Below are 22,081 nucleotides of genomic sequence, written 5' to 3'. Positions count from 1 at the left end.
CACCACCACCCCACCTCAAGCTATTAGATGGCCCTCGTATAGGTATATAAATAGTTGAACACTGTGAGGGCCTCCACAGAGGCGTGCTCTCTCTACTCCAATCCCTTTTCATGACCAGAAATGGCCGAAATGGAATTCTAAAAATTTATTGCGAATTGCGTTACAGCCATTTCGGGCATATTGCACAGCTAAATGCCAGGAAAAAAGGTGTAGTTATTTCTGGCATTAAAAGTGTGCAATAGCATGCGTTATGCTATTGCACAGTGTGATATTGCCTCACATTTTAATAATTCCCACCCAAACTCCTCCCTTATCTCGCCCCTTCCCGAAATTTGCATCCATGCCACGTGATAGTGTTATTAACATATGTGCTATGGTGTTAATGCACGCGTTAATGCCATAATGCACTTTGATGAATGACCGTGTTAGTTGCATAATGCAAAAGGTGGGAAATCAAGTTGTAATAAAAACCCACAATTACCTTGCTCCAAAAATGGGACCACTGTACAAGTTCTATATAGGCCTCTAAGTCCCATACCCATACTTTTTACTCCTCAGCAATTCTCAGTTGGATAGTACTTTTAAAAAGGTGTGCCATGCACATACATGCGTGTTTGCCAGCTTGAATCCAGAGACGTGTCCATGTGCTCATACTATAAAATAGTCTGGACCCACGTACATGTGCGGACAATTTTAAATAGATGCAAGCAAATGCCACTTCTACCACATAAATGGGTGAATTTTATAAGGGACGTGTGCCAATGTTATCTGCCATTTTCCCACTTCATTCTCAGTTTGCCCAGTTTAGGGATAGGACTTGCAAACCCCCTAATTTAATAGCCTCCCTTTCTCCCTGTTAGCTCCAGCCCTTAAAACCCTTAAAATTTATTTATTTATTTATTTTACACACCATCCATAGCAATAGTAAAGTTACGAGGCAGGGGACCCAGGCGCACGCCTGTTCGCATAAGTACTTATGTGCACATCTCTTGGCTTTCCCCAACAGACCCACCCCTCACCCCTTTTTGCAAACTTTTTCCTTGGGTACACAGCGATAGATACATGTTTTCTCAGGGTCTTTTAAAATCTGCTCGGTGCACACCAGCCTATATCTCCCAGTTTTGATACGTGCAGGGCATTTAAAATTTCGCCTTTAAGTGCATTCTGCAAACACTGATAGAAAATTTAAGCCATTTACGAGGATGCTATTATCTTATCACAAATTTAAAAACTCTGGTACATCTTAGAATTAATATATATCAATTTTCTAACTTAAAATACAATGACTAGGCTTAGAATATTCAAATCTTTAAGAACTGACAAAGTTACATTTCATCCTTTTCATTTGGAAGATTATAGACTCATTTTAGTTTAATATCTGATCCAATCACCATATGCCCAGTCTTTGCCCCACAGGTCAAATAAATATAAGTATTGTTAAGTTTAAACACTGGATTGCACCATAAGGGCATTTTATTTATTTATTTATTTATTTTAAAGATTTTATATACCAACAACCGTTTGCACATAGTATTGGTTTACAGATAACTTAGAACAAAAGTATAAATAGGCATGGCCTTTACAAAGAACAAATTTTGTTAGTACCTTTTCAATTAATAATAATGCAATTATTCAATTTGTGAAAAACTATACAAGTTGATAATAATACTAAATATTCCTTAAATTTTCTAAGAACCTTCCCTGAAATATGATACTGGGGAAAAGGAAACAGCCATTCTCTTTCTACTTCCAACCATTGAGGATTATGCTCTTACCACCAATTTTGTAGATGCAATTCATCTTGATGCAAGATATACTTATGATGATATGAAAAACAATTGGGGAAGTTACACTGAGCATGGACAACAGCAGGAACATGTTTCTGCAGGACTATATAAGGACTTATTTGTTTTCCTGAGTAAATCAGAATTCATGCAATTCAGTTTCTTATAAATGTTATCTGGGAAAAGAAGGGACATTAGACTTAGTACATAATTTATCTGCAAAGTAATAGATATTTTAATAGTATCAAGTCTTCCACATCAAGGTAACAGAAACGGTGATCACTTGAAAATGTTTGGGTTTTGTTTTTTTTTAAGTAAACCTCCAATTTTTTCTATTTTAGTCCACATACTTGTTTTCAAAAATCATTTTGGTATATATCATTCCCAAGTACATTGTCCTCTCTTGTTTCTACTGAAATAAGTGAGGATCTTTAAATAGCTATTGTACAATGAATGTTAAAGGGGACATCTTCTAATTTGGACCAATTAACTTGGTGTACCTAGTAAATCTTAATAGAAGGCAATAGTGTCTAACATTTTAGGAATGGAAACATCTAACTCTGATAACTATATCATCCGCATAAACAGATAATTTACATTCAACATAATTCATTCTAAACTCTTGAATTTCCTTAATTTGACTAACCATAATTGCTAAAAGTTCTAACTCTAAATTAAACAAAAGTGGAGATAATGCACATCCCAATTTAGTACTGCTAACTAGAACAAATGAATCTGAAAGAATAGTATTCACTAACAACTTCACACTCGGAGTCCCAAATTGCATATGTATCATATGCACAAAAGGGCTTCCAAAACTAAAGCAATTTGAAACCTGAAATAAATAGTCCTACTCTATTTAACTGAAAGCCTTTTCAGCATCTGTTGAAATTGCTATAGAAGGACCATTTTAAGCTTGTGCAGAAAATTATCTGCTATCCTTGCATTATCCATGGTATAAAAACTCTTTAAAAAAACAAAACCTGACTGATTCTACCAAGACTTATTTTAATCTTTATGCCATTATATTAATATAAATTTTACAGGCCACCATAATTAATTAGCTTGGCCTGTTCTTTTGAGTGAGCAGCTTTTCGGTCTAGTCCACTTTCCGGCACTTCAAAGTGTACATCAAAGCAGATTACATTTAGGTGTGGTATGGCTCTGGGCTTGGGCCCAGATCCACCCCCTCAGTGATATCAATGAGGCAAAAGCCCTATTTTTTCGGGCCAAGGATGCCAGAGGAGAGCCTTCTGGACTGTCTGTCTGCCTAACTGCATAACTTCCTGCCTGGATTGTGCCTGCCACCGCACCTCAGTGCTCAACCTCCTTCTGGATCAGCTCCAACTCTATCTAGAGGAACTGCCACCATGATGGTGAAAGTCTTGCCTCCTCTCAGTGACATCATTTGAGTGACGGCCCTATTTTTGCGGGCCGAAGACGCTGGAGGTGCTTGTGCCAATGGCACATACACGAAGGAATGCAAACAAAGGAGCATGTTCCTTTGTTCACTCCTTCATGCACACCTGAGTATGTGCCTGAGCACTCTTCCAAAACTGCTGAATAATAGGTTTGCCATTTTTTCTTTATTATGTTCATTTCTGCTATCACTGGCCAAGGGAGATATGGAGATTTACATATTAAACAATGTTTACCTAGACCTAGATCTACCTTAATTAATATTCAATTACAACTGACTCGTACTCATTCTGCCCCTTCTACATTTGCTCTTTCACTAGTTAATGCCAGATCTATATCTCGAAAAAAGAAAAACTCCTATAATCTATGACTTGCTTTCAGACTCTAATTTAGACTTTGTGTATAACAGAATCATGGACTTCAGATGGAGATGATTCTTTCTTAAATCTATGTTGTCCTCAGGATTACATGCTCCATCACCTTCCTCATGCTTGCTACCATATTGGCAGCCTGATAATTTTCCATAAATGTTTATTTGTATTCCGCTTCTTTTAGTTTGCCATACCTCCTTCTTTTGAAGTTATGTTACTCACTAATCAGGAATTAAATCTCTATCTAGTGTATTGTCCACAATGTTCATTGGCTCATAATTGCTCTCCTTTAATTAAATACTTCTCTACTTCTCTTCCTCACCCCAAAGAGACTATAGCTTTAGGCAACTTCAATCTACAAACTGATCAAATCCCTCTATCTAACCCTTTTAAACATTTCTTAAGTGCTATGAATGCCCTTGACTGGCATTAGGCTGTTAGCGCAAGCCTGCGATAGCCTGTGAAGATAGCGCATGCCTGCACTACCTAAATCGGGGCAGAGTCGGCCACGGAAGAGGAGGAGTAGGGGCGTCACCGGGGTCAACTCCGCGAAGACGGCGCCGCCAGCGAAAAGGTAAGGGCCTTTTCGCGTCCTATCTCGTGCCCAATAACTACAGCTTCTATGGTGGCACTATTGGGTGCGAAACCGGCAGCGATCGCACCACGGCGGTGCGATTGCTGCCGGCTAGCGCAGGACCATCCCCCCCGCCCCCCATTAGCGCAATTTTCTAAAGTATTGCAGGTCTGCGATACTTTAGAAAATGAGGCCCTAAGTTAGCTCCTTCATCTACTGCTATCAATAAATGAAAGCATGTAAATCCATCAACATTTCAAGAAACTTCCTCCCTTTAATCTCCGATATACATGATACTGACATTTATTTAATACATGGAACTCAGCTTTACTCAACACCAGAAGCAAGATTGCCCCATTAAAACACTTATGCGCCCTGGCATACTCATACTTTAGTTCTACAAAAAAAGAAAACTATGCAGTCTAGAATGTGCCTGGAAGAAACAAACTGCTGGCAATCTTAACCTCTTTAAATAACCAGCTCACACTGAATTGAACAACTGTTAACTCCACAAAGAAAACCTATTTTTCAAGATGCATTCAATAGGCCAACAGCAATCCTAAAGTCCTTTTTAATACTATTAAATCTATCACGAGACATCATAACCATGGATGTAAATATCCTGAAGACAGCTCCTCACATGATTCATGTGATACATTTGGAAAAGAAATATTTTATTCAAAAATTCAAAATGTTTTTAACATATTCCCAACTACACTACCCATTATCCCTACTGTTTTCCTGTCTGTACTTGGGATAAATTTGATACTGTAGCCAGTACAGAAATTTTACAAATTAGCTTGAAAATGAAATCCTCCAATCATCCTCTTTTACCCTGTTCTACTGTCCTTCTTAAACTTATCAAAGATGATATAGCTCTACCTATTGCTAACATTGTCAACTCCTCTTCATCATCTGTTACACCTATTTTGAAGAATCTCATGATTTCTAACACAGACTATAGCGACTTCTGTCCTATTTCCTCCCTTCCATTTTTATCCAAAATCATTGAATCAGTCATTTTAAAACAACTCACTGCTTATCTAGATGAATAATCCTTGCTTGACCAATATCAATTTGGATTTAGGCCTAATCACAGTATATAAATGCTTCTATCTTCTAGTACTGACATAATTCATCGTGGCTTCGATTCAAGCATATGGTATGTTTCTATCTTCTTAGATCTTTCTGCAGCCTTTGACACTGTTAATCATGAAATAATGCTCTCCAGGCTTTCTAATATTGACTTATCCAGAACAGTTTACTCTTGGTTCAATTCTTATCTGTTAAATCAAACTCAACAGGTTCATATATATCACACAACTTCCTCATGGTTTTCTTTAAATACTGCAGTCCCCCAGGGCTCCTCTCTCTCAGCAGCTTTATTTAACATATACATGACTCCTATTTGTCAACTTCTTTCTACCCTAGGTGTTTCTTATTGCCTTTATGCTGTCGATATCCAGTTCTATTTTCCTACTTGACATGACTGGAATTCCACCTCACAATTCATTATACTATGTCTTTCCTCAGTTAAAATCTGTTTGTCTCACTATAAACTTAGCTTGAATTTATCAAAAATGGAAATCATGATTTTTGGACATCCTAACTTTGATAATATTCCCAAAAGTATTTCTTTTGATAATATAGTCATTACTATTTCTTAAAATGTCCACAACTTTGGTGTTATTCTCAACCCAAAGTTAGATTTGCAGGCTCACATACAATCTGTAACTAAATCCTCATTTTACAAATTCTGCCTTTTAAGGCATATTAAGCTGTTACTGGACCCTTCTGTCTTTTGAAAAGTTCTGCAATCCATGATACTCATAGGAATTGATTATTGGAATTCCCTCTATAAAGGCTTACCCCAGTCATCTATACGACCTCTTCAGTTGGTGCAGAATGCGACAGCTTGCCTAGTATCAAATAAGAAATTGTACGATCATATTTCCCCAGTCCTGTTTAGCTTACACTGGATACCCATGAAATGGCATATTCAATATCAAATTTTGTCGATTTTACATAATCTCATTCATAAAAATAAAAATTAATGGCTGTTACTTTTCAACTCTATCCATTGCAAAATCTTAGGTCAAAAAATTAATTTTTCCTACAAATTTCTTCATCTAAAACCACCAGACTAATTGTGACTCGTGAGCGGGCATTTTCCATTGCAGGCACTATCTTATGGGATACGATATTTCAAACCCTTAAATCCTTAACCAATAAAAAAGAAAGCATTAAAACATCACCTTTTCAGGTAAGTGTTCACAGACTTATGTGAGCCTTAACTTTTAGGCTTTCTTTTACTTCAATTATCTTTATTATCTTTTTAGGCTTTTTATCTCTTATTATAATTTTAATGTTAAGTTTTCTTTTATGCATTATTTTACTCTATTTATTGTTTTAATTGTGTGTCTCATATAATTATGATTGTTCTGTTGTAACCCACACCGAACATTTGAGGGTGCGGGTAAATAACTACTACCAGCAATCTTGTTTAGTATTAGGAGTACAACGACCAGGACCACCAATGAGTCCATTTAAAATGTTACTGATGCCCTATGCCAACACCCAGCTCCAAGAGATTACTTGAATGAATGTGACTTGTTTCGATTATCAGATTGGATGATTTCATATTGCAGTGTTAACTGAAGCTATTTCTAAGACATCTGATCAAGTCAGTGCTGAAACCTTGAGTTACCACCCAGGAAAGAGATCTGGGTGTTATAGTGGATAACACATTGAAATTGTTGTCCCAGAGTGCTGTGGCGATCAAAAAGGCAAACAATGTTAGAAATTATTAAGAAAGGAATGGAATTAAAATGGAGAATGTCATAATGCCTCTGTATCGCTCCATGGTGAGACCACACCTTGAATACTGTGTGTAGTTCTGGTCACTGCATCTCAAAAAGGATATAGTTGCATTGGAGAAAGTGCAGAGAAGGGTGACCAAAATGATAAGGGGCATGGAATAGCTGCCCTATGAGGAAAGGATAAAGAAGTTAGCGCTGTTCAGCTTGGAGAGAAGATGACTGATGGGGGATATGATAGAAATCTACAATATCATGAAAGGACTTGAACAAGTTAATGTAAATTGGTTATTTACTCTCTCAGACAAGAATCAGGGGGCACTCCATGAAGTTAGCAAGTAGCTCGTTTAAAACAAATAGAAGAAAATTCTCTCACTCAGCACATAGTTAAGCTCTGGAATTCATTGCCAGAGGATGTGGTTACAGCAGTTAGTATAACTGGGTTTAAAAAGGTTTGGATAATTTCCTAGAGGATAAATCCATAAACTGCTATTACAGTAATTAATAAGCAATAGTAGCTTGTGATCTATCTAATATTTAGGTACTTGCCAGGTACTTGTGACTTGGATTGGCTACTGTTGGAAACAGGATGCTGGGCTTGATGGACCCTTGGTCTGAACCAGTATGGTATGTCTTATGTTATATTATATGTTATATTAAAGTTGCAGAGTACAGCCTGGTGACACCTTTTTAATCCAAAAATTTTCTCCAGGCCAACAATTTAGAACCACACTGGTAGAGACCTACCACGTTTTGCTCACAACACCAACAGAGGAAAAGAAAGCCTGGATCCATATACCATGTTAATAGCTGCAACCCTGGACTAGACCGAAAAGCAGATGAATTTGAACCAGGAAGTGAAGTAGATAGCTGCTGTCCAGCTAGAGAAGTAAATGGCAAGGGTTTGTATTTAATAATAATAAGCCCCCTCCTTAGCCTATTGCCTTGAACGGTGGTTTAGTGTCCCACCATGGCATTCCTAAGTAATGTTCTCCTCGGTTGTGGGCTAGTGCTGAAGGCCTATCCACTTCTCTAATACTGGGTCACTTCTTTGAACCTTAGTAATTTTTGGGCTCTTCTGTAGAAAGACTCCACTTTATATTCCAGTGGGACCAGGCACATGACCAAAGCTTGGAACTGTTCCGTCTCCATTCCAGTGTACCTTCATATAATTGCCATTTCAAAGTCATTATGCCCATTTTCAAAATAGTATTATTCCTTCAACAAACTGCAACCTGTCCAACAAAACAGAGTTAACATCTTTATCGTTCACTCTATGGGGGTGGCTAAATTTAGGCCATTCCTCCTGGGTATGAGTCATTTTTCCTAGTGTGTATTTTATGGGTGTTGATCGGTGGATCCCTGTGCTGAAATGAAATTGGCGCTACCTGCAGGTGACAAACCCCCTGTAGGCCCTCGTCGTAGGGAAGCGGATACTGTCAGTGCAGAGACCAAACTGGACCTTCATCAATACCAGCTCTCGTTCCACGCAGGTTGAGCCCTAGGATACTGTGGCCAGCTGGACTTAGGCGCGGGTCTCCGGTCGGTGAAGGATCCTATGGAGTCAGAAGGTGAGGTGTGGTCAGACGTTCCAGAGGTTGAGGCTGTCAGTGAGAAGAGGAGTCAGGTTGGAAGCCAGAGGTCAGGGCAGGCAGCAAGATGACAAGATCCAATGGACAGGCAGACAGTCGAGGCAGGCAGGAGACAACGCAGTGTCCAGGAAACGTACTGGGGTCAAAGCCAGAGAAGCAGTTCGGGAAATCTGATGAATAGGAGTGGGAACATGGGCCAGGAACAGGAACGGAGTCAGAAGCCAGGAACCAGGAGCATGGAATCAAGAACCAAGAGCACGGAGTCAGGAAGCAACCAGCTACCCTCTAGGAGTAGGACCTGTAGCTGAGGTAAGGAGGGAGCGGCACAGCTGGGCTTAAATAGTCCCCCAGCCAGGCATCATCAGTTGGGGGCTGCGGGGAGCTTTCCCACCGCTGGCCCTTTAAATTGGGGACAGAGATGCATGCGTATGCGTAGGAGGGCCAGCGGGGAGGACGGCATCAGAGGGAGAAGCGGCAGCTCCCTACCATACGACCAGAGCACAGAGCTGTCGGCGGGATGGAGCATGCCCAGCTGCAATGGGATCAATCCTCGTGCCACGATGGGTAAGGGAAGCTGGCTGCGGAGGTCTGTAGCCGGCAACAATAGGATATGGATGGGAGAGGAAACCTAAGGGGAAAACAGTATGGCAGCCTTAGTATTTATTACTCCGCAGTTTATCCACTATCCCACCCACAAGTTTTCCACGTTCCATTTACATATTCACCTTTCTCAACAGAATTCAAATCATATTGCTGAACATCCTACTGGGTTTCATAGTTTTGTGCAACAAGATATTGGAGTTGAACTTATCTTTTAAACATTTGGGAAGAGAACACTGCTATCACTGCTGTGTATTAAACACTATACCTTGTTGCAATTTATAAGAGGATTACTTTAAGTTGTGAGGATATAAGTGCAACCATTTTTATATGCAAAAGATATTTTGTTTTTCACTTTAAAAAAATATACGTATTAAGAAGAACACAAGTTATAGTGAACTGACCGATGATTAGAATTTTAGTACATTCAGGAAAAGCGGTTAGCTGCCCTAGTATATGATCATTTTATACTAAAGTGTTCTTTCAATTTCTTTCACATTCGCTTTATGAGTGAGATCCATATATATTTGTAATATTCATTTTTACACTTACTGGGTTTGAGATAGATTCGAGTATGCAGAGACATGTATTAGAAAATTCATATCTTGTACTCCCTAATTGCTTAAGAATACTGTAAAAAAAAAGAGTATTAAAAAAAGAATACTGTAGTCTAGTTCTTTAGTAACTATTTATTTATTATATGTGAAGTAAAATGCATTATAGAAATTAAAGCACTTTATTAAACATGGGTACAAAGATGACAGATATGCAGAGAAAAAAAATAAAATCTTTTACTTATCCATCCTATTCATCACAAAATAAATGAGTTATGGAATGAACTAATGTGACCACTTACAAAACCGCTAAAGAAAGCCTAAAGTGACAGAAACAACAAATAAAATCCAGCATAAGAAAAACAATTCAGCAATACAGTTTTCAGGAGGGTAATTTTCAAAAGCAGTTTACCTGGGTAAATGTCTGTCTACCTTGGAGAAAAGTGTCTGAAAACTACTCAACCTACATGTGAGTACAAGTACATAAGAACTGCCATACCGGGTCAGACTAAGGGTCCATCAAGCTTAGTACCCTGTTTTCAACAGTGGCCAATCCAAGTAACAAGTATCTGGCAAGATCCCAAGATGCTATTGCATCCTGATAAGCAGTAACTATTCCTTAAGGGGTAGATTTTCAAAGGGTTACATGTGTAACACCGAAAACCTGCCCCTGCGTGCGCTGAGCCTATTTTGCATAGGCTCGGCGGCGCGTGCAAGCCCCGTGACACACGTATGTCCTGGGGCTTTGAAAAAGGGGCGGGTCATGGGCATGGCGCCAATATGGGGGCGGTCCAAAGTCCTCCAGCACAGCGGCCGGCGCGCGCAAGATATGCCTGCAAGATGCAGGATTAAAAAATAAGATAAGGTGGGGGGATTTAGGTAAAGCTGGGGGGTGGGGGGGGACCAAAAGAAAGGTTCCCTCCAAGGCCGCTCCGAAATCGGAGCGGCCTTGGAGGGAATGGGGAAAGACATCGGGGCTCCCCTAGTGCTCAGCGCGCGCAAGGTGCACAAGTGTGCACCCCCTTGCGCACACCGACCCAGAATCTTATAACATGTGCGTGGCAGCACGTTCATCTTATAAAATCTGGTGTACATTTGTGCGCACCGGGTAGCGCGCACAAATGTACCCCGCACACGTAGGATTAAAAATCTGCCCCTAAGTCTACTATGTTAATAACAGTTTATGGACTTCTCCTCCAAGAACTTATACAAACCTTTTATTTTAAATACAGCTATACTAACTGCCTTAACCATATACTCCATCAATGAATTGTAGAGCTTAATTTTGCACTGAGTGAAAAATAAAGTTCTCTGATTTGTTTTGAATGTGCGACTTACTAACTCTGTGAAGTATCCCCTAGTTTTTCTCTTTTTTGACAGGGTATATTTACATTTACCCATTCTATTCCAGTCATGATTTTATAGACCTCTATTACACTCCCCCCTCAGCTGTCTCTTCTTCAAGATGAATGCCCTAATATCTTTAGCCTTTCCTCATAGGGGAGCCATTCCATCCCCTTTATCATTTTGTTTGTATTTCTCAGTACCTTTTCTAGTTCAGCTATATCATTTTTGAGATGTGGCAACCAGAATTATACACGTTACTCTAGGTGTGGTCTCACCATGGAGCAACACAGAGGTATTATGACATTCTCTAATTTATTCTTCATTCCTTTCCTAAAGATTCCTGTTTGCTTTTTTAACCACAGCCACATAATAAACTGAGGATTTAAAAGTATTGTCCATGATGTTGTCCAGAACCTTTTCCTGGGTTTTAAACTCCTAATATGAAACTTAACATCATGTAACTACAATGTGGGTTACTCTTCTCTATGTGTATCACTTTGCAGTGGTCCACATTAAATGTCATCTGCCATTTGGATGACCAATCTCCCAGTCTCGAAAAGTGTTCCTATAATTTCTCACAATTTGCTTGTGATTTCACTACTTCGAATAATTTTATCTCATCTGCAAATTTGTTCACCTCACTTGTTACTTTTCCAGATCATTTATAAATACATTAAAAAGCAATAATCCCAATACAGATCTCTGAGGCAATCCACTGTTTACCTTTCGCATTGATAAAACTGACCATTTATTCCTATTCTCTGTTTTTTGGGTTTTTTTTAATCTTTTCACCAGTTTACAATCTACAATAGGAGATTTCAATTATACCAATATTGACTAAGTAAATGTAACATCAGGACATGCTAGGGAGGTAAAGCTTCAGGATGAAATAAATGACTGCTTCATGGAACAGCTGGTCTGGAAATTGACAAAAGGGGAGCCATTTTAGAGGTCCTATTATTACTGTGCTGCCAAATTTGTTGGCTTCCCTAATTTCTATTAGTATTTCATTTTCATTGTCCAGCTTTTGATTTTGGCCACGCCGATGGTAGTATATCCCCGTTGCTATACTCATACTGATTACACATGGAATTTCCACCCATAAAGAGTCTACAGTGCATTTAGTCTCCTGTACAATTTTTATCCTGTTGGAATATATATGATCCCTAACATAAAGTGCCACTTCCTCACTGAATTGATCTACCATATTAGTATGATATAATGTATACTTTGGTACAGTACTGTTCTACTGGTTATCCTCCTTCCATCAGATCTCTGAGCTGTCAATCAAGTCTACCTCTTTATTTAGTGCTATAAATTCTACATTTCCCATCTTAATATTTAGATTTCTGGCATTAGCATATAGCCTTTTCAAAGTAAGATTTTTATTTGTATATGCAATTTTCTTAGCAGCTGATAAGGATAATTTGGAATGTTTTAACTGAATTTGTTCTTTATTTATAGGCAAATGGGCTACACATGCTTTTATTTGAACTTCTGTATCAGGATGCCCTATCTCATCTGTTATTTTAGTATCCTGTTAAGATATCTCCCTTCAAATCATGTGGTGCCAAGTGTCTGCTATCCCTCATGTTCTAGTTTAAAAGCTACTCTATCTCCTTTTTAAAGGATAGCACCAGTGACCTGGTACCACTCTTGTGAATACAAGGCACTGTAGGAATTGGGAAACCCAATCCCTTATTTCCTTTATAAAAAATACCTATTTTCACAATTAATTGATTCACAGGCCCAGTTCTAGTCTCCACAGAGCAACTTTCCTGTCTATTGACAGTTTGCACTTTATTGCTTAGCTTTGCTATAATTGTTCCACAGTAGCATTTTATTTTTCTTTTTAGCTGTCCTTTTATACACAGGCTCAATATAACCACAACTAAATGTTCTTAATCTATCTAAAATTCCACAGCACCTACTTTGAACTTTGGGAAAAATGGGTAGAATCAGAGGTGTAGTTAAATTATAGGAAGCTAGAATGCATTTAAGTTAGGTATTTTCAAAACTAAATGCATTGCTTTCCAGGAAAAAAGTATTAACAGAAAAGGCAGGAGCAAATCTCTGCAGGTTCTTTATCCAAAGCCAAAGCATGCTCATACTTTCCCTTTGAGAGTTGGTGCAAAGTCTGAGAAAAATTTCTGAGGATTTTGCACCAACCTGCAAAGTTTTGAAAACAGCCCCCCCCCCCCCCCCATATATTCAAGGAGGACATATTATCTATCCTTTCAATATGATCAACTTCTTTGGGTATGCAAGTGTTACTGCTTTACCTTCTGTCGACTGAAAGAACCATTTGCTCCAGCTCAGGAAGATATAAATTACATCTCAATGTCCAGGGACATAAAGAGTTATACATGCATAAGAAATGAAAGGGAATCAAAATATATACCAAGACTTATTGAAATCAATTTTCAAAAGGATTGAACTGCATAACAAAAATGTCATCTGACTAGATTTTCAGCACTGAACATTGTTCTAATAAATATAACTGTTTAGTTTCACTGTTAAAAAAAAAAAAAAAAAAAAAGGGATTCCCAGATTCGGGGTAAGGTCGGGGAGAAATTCCGTGGATAAATTTAATTTTCAAAATGAATATACGTCATTTGCCTACATAGATTTCTACTATCAATCTATGCTTCTACTTTATGCCTCCTTTTCTTCCAGCCACTGAATCCTGATCTCCAAATAAATACTAATAATCATGACACCCCATCACCTCCTAGAGGTACATCAGTAGGAAAGAGATATTAATTAAAATAGCCTTGCAAGTAAAAGTCTTACAAATATCAACATACTTGCTTTGGTATTATTCTTAGAAATACTTTTTTGTCCTGATATACATTTTAATTATCATCTTTTTATATATTTTTTTAAACAAAGTAACACTGTAATAGTAGATGATGGCTAATAAAGACTAAAGGGTTAATCAAGACTAAAGGGCTAATAAAGAGTAAAGGGCTCATCCAGTTATTGCCCACTCTGGTTCTCTACCACTTTTGATAGAAGAGCATATAAATCCCCTTTCACACCAACTCCCCCCATGCTTTTTACCCAAGCTCTCAACTTTATTACCATTTCCCTCTACATCTGTCCTAAACATATTTAGATTTCATCATGTACACTTTCCCTTTGAAAACTAGGTACAAATTTTATATTCATTGACTTTGCACCTTGTCTAACAAATTGAAAATTACCCCATTTCTGATCTAAGTATTCTGTTTCAAAACTCTCCTTTCTTGAGTATAACTTTTAGCTGTCCATCCTACATTCACGTTTTATCACTATGATGCTGCCCTAAGGTTCCGGTGAGAATCTGTGTAGCAATATAGCAAATGTTGCTTACCTGTAACACGTGTTCTCACAGGACAGCAGGATGTTAGTCCTCACATATGGGTGACATCATCAGGATGGAGCCCAATCACGGAAAATGTCTGTCAAAGTTTCCAGAACTTTGACTGGTCCCTACTGGGCATGCCCAGCATGGCACTAACCCTGCAGCCAGCAGGGGTCCACCTTCAGTCTTATTTGAAAGCTACAGGCAGTGCCGAAAAATAAAATAACAAAAGGTTATGAACAGAACACCGCGGGGCAGCGGGCGGGTTTCGTGAGGACTAACATCCTGCTGTCCTGGGAGAACACCTGTTACAGGTAAGCAATATTTGCTTTCTCACAGAACAAGTAGGATAGTAGTCCTCATATATGCGTGAGTACCGAGCTGAGGATGTCCGAACATGTACCAAATGTACCCAAAGGCGTATAACAGGCACAACAACTGGGGCAGAATTTGGTAGAGGGCATCCTGAACCCCACTGGGCAGGCGGAAGGGTATGTCACATTGTAAACAGGTTACGAAAGACAGACTGGCCGAAGATGGAAACTTGTCTTCTGGCTTTGTCCAAGCAATAGTGGGCTGCAAAGGTATGGAGAGAACTCCAGGTGGCAGTCCTGCAAATGTCAGGAAGCAGCACCGATCGCGGGTGTGCTACTGAAGTCGCCATGGCCCTCACAGAGTGTGCTTTAACACGGTCTTGAAATGGAATGCCCACTTGCTGAAAGCAGAAGGATATGCAGTCCGCCAACCAGGAGGAGAGAGTCTGCTTACCGACAGGCTTCCCTAACTTGTTAGGGTGGAAAGAGACGAACAATTGAGTGCTTTCCCTGTGGGCAGCTGTACGGTCTAGGTAAAACACTAAAGCCCGTTTACAGTCAAGGGTATGCAGAGCCTGTTCTCCTGGGTTGGCATGGGGCCTGAAAAAAAAGGTAGGTAGTATGATGGATTGATTAAGATGAAAATCCGAAACTACCTTCGGTAAGAACTTAGGGTGAGTGCGGAGTACTGCCTGGTCCTGCAGAAGTTTAGTGTAAGGCGGATAGGTAACTAGAGCCTGCAATTCACTAACTCTGCGAGATGAAGTGATAGCCAAAAGGAAAATCACTTTCCATGTGAGATATCGAAGGTCACAGGAGTGAAGAGGCTCAAATGGTGGTTTCATGAGCTGACCCAAAACCAGGTTAAGGTCCCAAGAAGGGGACGGAGGACGCAGTGGAGGCTTGATATGGAGCAAGCCCTTCAAAAAGCGCATTACAAGGGGTTGTACTGATATAGGGACATCCCCGACACCTTTATGGAAGGCGGCTACCGCACTGACATGCATTCTGATGGATGAAGTCTTTAGACCTGACGCAGATAGATGCCAGAGATAGTCCAGAAACTTCAGGATTGGACAGGAAAAGGGGTCAAGGGACTGAGAAGAGCACCATGATGTGAACCATTTCCATTTGTAAGAGTACGATTTTCTCGTGGAAGGCTTCCGTGAAGCAATCAAGACATGGGAAACTGGTTCAGAAAGGTTAAGTGGTTGAAGGATTAACCTTTCAACATCCATGCCATCAGGAATAAGGCGTGAAGATTGGGATAGCTTAGGCTCCTGTCGTTCTGAGTGATCAGAAGTGGGTCCTTTCCCAAGAGAATGTACCTGCGGATGGAGAGATCCTGAAGTACGGGAAACCACACTTGGCGTGGCCAGTGAGGTGCTATCAGGATCATGGTTCCCTTGTCCTGACGTAACTTCACGAGAGTATTCGAAAGAAGAGGAAGTAGAGGGAATGCATAGAGCAGACCAGTTGCCCATGAGAGGGAGAATGCGTCTTTGGGTCGAGAGAGCTTGCTGCGAATGAGAGAGCAGTAGTTCTCCACTTTGCGGTTTTGTGGGGATGCAAAGAAATCTATTCAAGGATATCCCCATTGTTGAAAGATAGAGTTGGCTACTGAGGAGTTGAGAGACCACTCGTGTGGTTGAAAGATACGGCTCAGCTTGTCTGCCAGCACATTGTCCACTCCCGGCAAGTAGGTGGCCTTGAGGTACATCGAATGGGAGAGAGCTTCTGCCCATATCTGTGCAACTTCATGACACAGAAGGAAGGAGCCCGTGCCTCCCTGCTTGTTGATGTAGCACATGGCCACCTGGTTGTCTGTCTGAATCAGGATGACTTGATTCGATAGGCGATTCTGGAAAGCCCTGAGAGCATCTGAATGCTCGAAGTTCCAGGAAATTTATTTGGTGTTTGTCTTCCTCTGGACACCAAGAGCCTTGTGTCTGCAGATTGGCTATGTGGGCTCCCAACCCAAGGTTGGAAGTGTCGGTGGTAAGAATGATTTGAAGATTTGGAACCTGGAAGGGCAAGCCCTGGAGGAGATTGGTCTGATTTTTCCACCAGGCGAGAGACAGACGGAGTGAGTCGGTGATGTGGACAATGGTCGACAGATGCTGAATGGATTGAGTCCATTGAGACCTCAGAGTCCAGTACATGAGTCTCTTGGCCAAGTGGGCCATTGGTTTGACATGGATTGAGGACGCCATGTGTCCCAGGAGGACGAGAAATTGGCGTGGAGTCGCGGAGTGCTGAGACTGCAGCTGGTGAGCAAGGGACACAAGAGTCAGTGCTCGTTGTCGAGGCAGGAAAGCCTTTGCCTGTAAGGTGTCCAAGTCTGCCCCAAAGAACGACAAGATTTGAGATGGGACTAAGTAGGATTTGTTGTAATTGATGAGAAATCCTAATGAAATTAGAGTGTGTAAGGTTAGATTGAGGGACAACAGAGCAGCTTGCTGAGTGGGAGCCCTGATTAATCAGTCGTCCAGATAGGGGTAGACATGAACACCTTGTGACCTGAGGAATGCTGCGACGACTACGAGGCATTTTGTAAAGACTCGTGGTGCAGTCGCTAGGTCGAATGGAAGCACTCAGTATTGATAGTGCTTGGGGCCTACTAGGAACCTCAGGTAATTGCGATGAGCTGGACTTATTGCAATATGGGTGTATGCGTCCTGGAGGTCCAGAGAGCAGAGCCAGTCTCCTCTTTGTAGAAGAGGTAGAAGCAATCCCAAGGTGACCATCTTGAACTGTTCTCGCTGGAGGTACTTGTTGAGGGCCCATAGGTCCAGAATAGGATGGATGCCTCCCGATATTTTGGGGATTAGGAAGTACCGGGAATAGAACCTTAGGCCTTGCTGTGAGTATGGAATGGGTTCTATTGCTCTTGACTGGAGAAGGAGGGAAACCTCTTGATCCAAAAGAATAAAGTGTTCAGATGTTCTCCATGTCTATAGAGGTGGGGAGTCCGGTGGCAGGGCAAGAAAGCTCAGATGGTAACCTTGAGCAATGATTGCCAATACCCATTGGTCAGATGTTTTTGAGTGCCACATGACGTGGAAGTGGCACAATCGACCTCCCACTAGTATGTGCGACAGAGGAATCTGGATGCTGCTCTCTAGGTGGACGTCAAAAACCTGAAGCAGGTCCTGGTTGAGGAGCTGCTTGGGGTTTTTGTTTATGGGCTTGGTGAGACAGCGGTTTTTGATAAGGTCTCGTGACATGGGATCTGGTTGGTGGCGGGTAAGGCTTCTTCAGGCGGAAGAATGACTTCTTAGAGTCCTTTCTGAAGGGCTGTTTTGAGGAGAAGTCAGAAGGCATCAAAGAGAGCTGTCTTAGGGTCTCATGATGGTTCTTTAATTCTGCCACCGTCCGTTGAATCTGTTTGCCAAACAGATTATCTCCGACACAAGGCAGGTCGGATAACCGGTCTTGTACTTCTGGGCGAAGGTCAGAAGACTTGAGCCAGGCCCACCGTCTCGCCAAAACAGCAGCTGCAGACACTCTGGTAGAAGTATAAAAAATGTCATAAGATGTTCTAATCTCATGCTTGCCTGCCTCAAAACCCTTGTTGACTAGGGTTTGTAATTGTTCTTGAAACTGCTGAGGCAGGGAGTCTGAGAAGTCCTGTATCTGCTTATAAATGACTTTGTTATATTGGGTCATATAAAGCTGATAGGTGGCAATTCAGGAGATGAGCATTGCCCCTTGGAATACTCGATCAACGTTATCTAGGAACTTCTGTTCCTTTCCAGGAGGAACAGATGAGTGAGGCTTCAACCTCTTTGTCCTCTTTTGTGCAGACTCTATCACGACAGAGTGGTGATCAAGCTGTGACTTTTGAAAAACTGGGGCTGACTGCACCAAATAGATAGTGTCAGCTTTCCTGTGTCCTGGAGCAATTGATCCAGGATGTTCCCAGGTCTTCTTAAGGAGATCGAGCAAGACCTGATGGATGGGAATAGAGGTGATTACCTTGGGGGCATCCAGAAATTGAAGCAACTCCATCATCTGGTGCCTATCATCCTGTTCCGTCTGTAATTGGAAGGGAACCAATTCAGACATTTCCTTCACAAAGTTTATAAAGGAGAGGTCCTCTGGATGAGAACGCTTCCTACTCTCAGTGGGTGAAGGTGGTGAAGGAAAATCATCAGTGTCTGTTGAGGTATCATCAGCCCAGGTATCTTAAGGATCAGCACCCGTCCCTCTAGGAACTAGAGGGGGACAGGATGGTTGGATACCTGAAGGGCCTGGTCTAGGCTCCGAAAGCATCAGAGGAATTATCAGAGGTACTGATGATGGCATCGAGGGCACCAGTGCAGGCATCGAGGGCATCGATGGATGACTCGGTGGCGCCGATGGATGTATCGGCACCGATGGATAGGTCGGTGGCGAGGGACGTATTGGCATCGATGGCTGAGGCAGAACTCCCGATGGAGGGATGCGGAATGGTGTTTCTCTTCCTGATGATGCTGTCAGTGGGGAGGGCATCGGAGCCATCGGAGACCCGGGATCCATCGGTGGAATAGCGGCCATAAGCACTTCCATCCTGGATAGCAGCGGTGCCAGTGCTGCCGGAATCAGGGTCGATGATTGGTTCCACAGGTGGTGCCGGCGCCTGTGCCGGAGGAACCTGAAGATGTTGCATTGCCTTGTCAATGGCCTCCTGAACCATCCGGTCCAGTTCTTCTCGGAGACCTGGAGCAAGCAGCCCTGGCTCCGGAACAGAAGAAGGAGGCAGAGGCATAGCCAGAGGGATCACCGTTAAAGGCGGAGTCGCAGCTCCTGATCCACGACGATTGGGTGAGGGTTGCCTCGGTGAACCGGTCGCAGGAATGGTCAGGTGTCTTTCCTGGATGGGGTTTCTTTGACAGCAGCTTGGACGATGGTGAGGTCGATGATTTCACTCCCTCAATAGTGTCGATGGCAATGTTTCTCCCTGCGATCCCCTTGATCCTGAGGGGAAGTAGAGGGTGTCGATGGCTGAGAAGTTGTTGATGCCGGTCGGTCACTGGTCGGTGGTCGATGCTGGCGCAAAGTTGACGGTGCCGGTTCTGACGACGTCTATGCAATGGACGGAGTCGGGGTTTGAACACGGAAGAGAAGTTCCATCTTCTCCATTCTGGCCTTGCGATCCTTCGGTGTCATTAAGGCACATTTGGTGCAGGTCAAGACATCGTGCTCGCGTGTTAGACACATTACACAGACTTTATGGGGGTCTCTGATAGACATGGTGCGGGTACAGTCCGGGCACAGACGAAACCCCGGCACTATGGCCTTGGAAAAAAATCAAGCTGCGGTACGGTCGACGGCCAGTAGGCCGCGAGGGCCAAACTCGATGGTAATCGACAGAAAACGGGTAAAAACTTATCGGAGTAACGTGGACTGATAAAAGTTAGAGGAGGGACCCCTGTGGGGCAATTTTACTTTTAGTAATTCCGTGAGGAAAATTCCTGTCAGGAATCTCTTGACAGCTCTTTTACCACGAGGCTACTGCTGCGTGGAAAAAAGAAGACTGAAGGGGGACCCCTGCTGGCTGCAGGGTTAGTGCCATGCTGGGCATGCCCAGTAGAGGCCAGTCAAAGTTCTGGAAACTTTGACAGAAGTTTTCCGTGATTGGGCTCCATCCTGATGATGTCACCCACATGTGAGGAATACCATCCTGCTTGTTCTGTGAGAACCTGATTTACTTAGACATAATGGTGAAAGTACTGTAGGTTATTTTAAAACACTAACTTTGCCTTAGGGACCAAATAAAAATCTGAAAGGAAAGAGTAGTTCCTAATTATTTTGCTTTAATTGACAACTAAATTATTTTAAAAAATCCTACTTCTACTCTGATGGAAAATTTAAAAAATACTTACAGTACCCGACCCACCTCAGACTTGAACCTTGCATCACCAAATTCAGAGCCCAGCTCATAACCTGGCTATTCAAACAAGCCTTTCCCCAACACCCTTGATGAATATTGAATTGTGATGGATCATGACCTGAATTTGACTATGAACTTGTTCTTATGACATTATAGTTCACTTGTTAATTGTTCCTATGCTTCTCTGCTCTCCTATTGGTTTTTTGTACCCCCTACCCTTCCCCTGTTACTTGTAATTTCCGTTGCTTTTGTTCCATGTAAACCGAGGTGATGTTTCGACTAACATCAGTATAGAAGACTCTTTAAACAAAATAAATAAATAAATAATGTAATTCGCTTTGAAGTGCCAAATCAGAATATACATATTTTACAACATTATACAGTATGAATGCATGTTAACTAGAAGTCAATATTCCTATAGAGAACAATGATTTTTGGTCATTTTAAACTTACAATTTTTTTTTAAATCTTTCGATTAACAAGCATCACTAAGAAGCTTTTCTTTGTAAGTCTATTTAAAAACAAGATAGGCAAACATCCATACGAACATATACCAGAGCATTCAAGCAGAAGGTCTTAATATTATGCAGTATCTTTTGGTGAAAAGATTCCCTTTGCTAAGTGAAAAAAGAATGTACAGTTCATATTAATCTTCATCATAGGTATTATATGGTATTCCTGACTTATCAATATGAGATTATTTTCTATGCATTCAGACTTTGAGACATATGCTGACAATTTGAAAACTAGTTGTAATAAAATTCTTGAATTACCTCTGTCTGTCTATCCAATCGTCTGAGAATAACCAATTGGATCATGCCACGAATGTTTCCTTCCATAGACATGGATCGTCGAAGGGTCTCCATTGATTCATGATTTGACTTTCCTAAGAGAGACTCCCCATTCACTGCAATCAGTTGATCATTTATCAGTAAGCGACCATCCTATATAATAAACCAAATCATAGGTATGAATGAGAAAAAAGTTCCCAAGGTAAAACAGAATTGTATGCCAAAATAATACAAATGAGGGGCCAATAATAACTGCCTTCTATAATATAGGTTACCACATTACAGTCTGGGGAATGTATCCAGCTCACTAACCGAGTCTATCCATCTCACCAGGACTACAACAAAATACCTGCAGCTGGTGACAGCAGGATGTAGCTGATGGTATCTACCACTGGGACACTGAAGGAGCATGTGTGCACTGAATATCTCCACAGGGGTTCTTCTGCCATCTCGATCTGCAGTGCCACCTTCTAAAAGTAAGCACAGGTGCTGCAAGCAGAGATGCCACGTAACATTACTTCTATATGGATGCAAGTAATAAATGCAAGAGAAGTAAGCAGACTGTGGGATTTAAAGGTTTGGGGCTAACTAGGCAAGGGGGAGTGCAGGCTATAAAACTAAGAGGGTTTGGAGGACTTCTCTCTTAACTGGTCAAACTGAGAAGAAACTGTTAAAACAGGCAATGGCGTTGGTGTCCT

The 22,081-nt window shown here is 41.4% G+C and overlaps 1 protein-coding gene across 1 annotated transcript in view; it reads right to left on the bottom strand.

Moving 5' to 3' along the window:
- Positions 1 to 22,081, bottom strand: part of PARD3B (par-3 family cell polarity regulator beta) — a 2,091,605-nt gene that overhangs the window by 928,559 nt on the left and 1,140,965 nt on the right. Inside the window, 1 exon segment of the mRNA XM_029606318.1 lies at positions 21,366 to 21,536. Coding sequence (XP_029462178.1) covers positions 21,366 to 21,536 — 171 coding nt within the window.

This window comes from Rhinatrema bivittatum, chromosome 6, assembly GCF_901001135.1.
Source record: "Rhinatrema bivittatum chromosome 6, aRhiBiv1.1, whole genome shotgun sequence".
Taxonomy (NCBI): Eukaryota; Metazoa; Chordata; class Amphibia; order Gymnophiona; family Rhinatrematidae; genus Rhinatrema; species Rhinatrema bivittatum.
The sequence above is the reverse complement of the archived record's forward strand: the minus strand, read 5'-3'. Positions and strand labels throughout refer to the sequence as shown.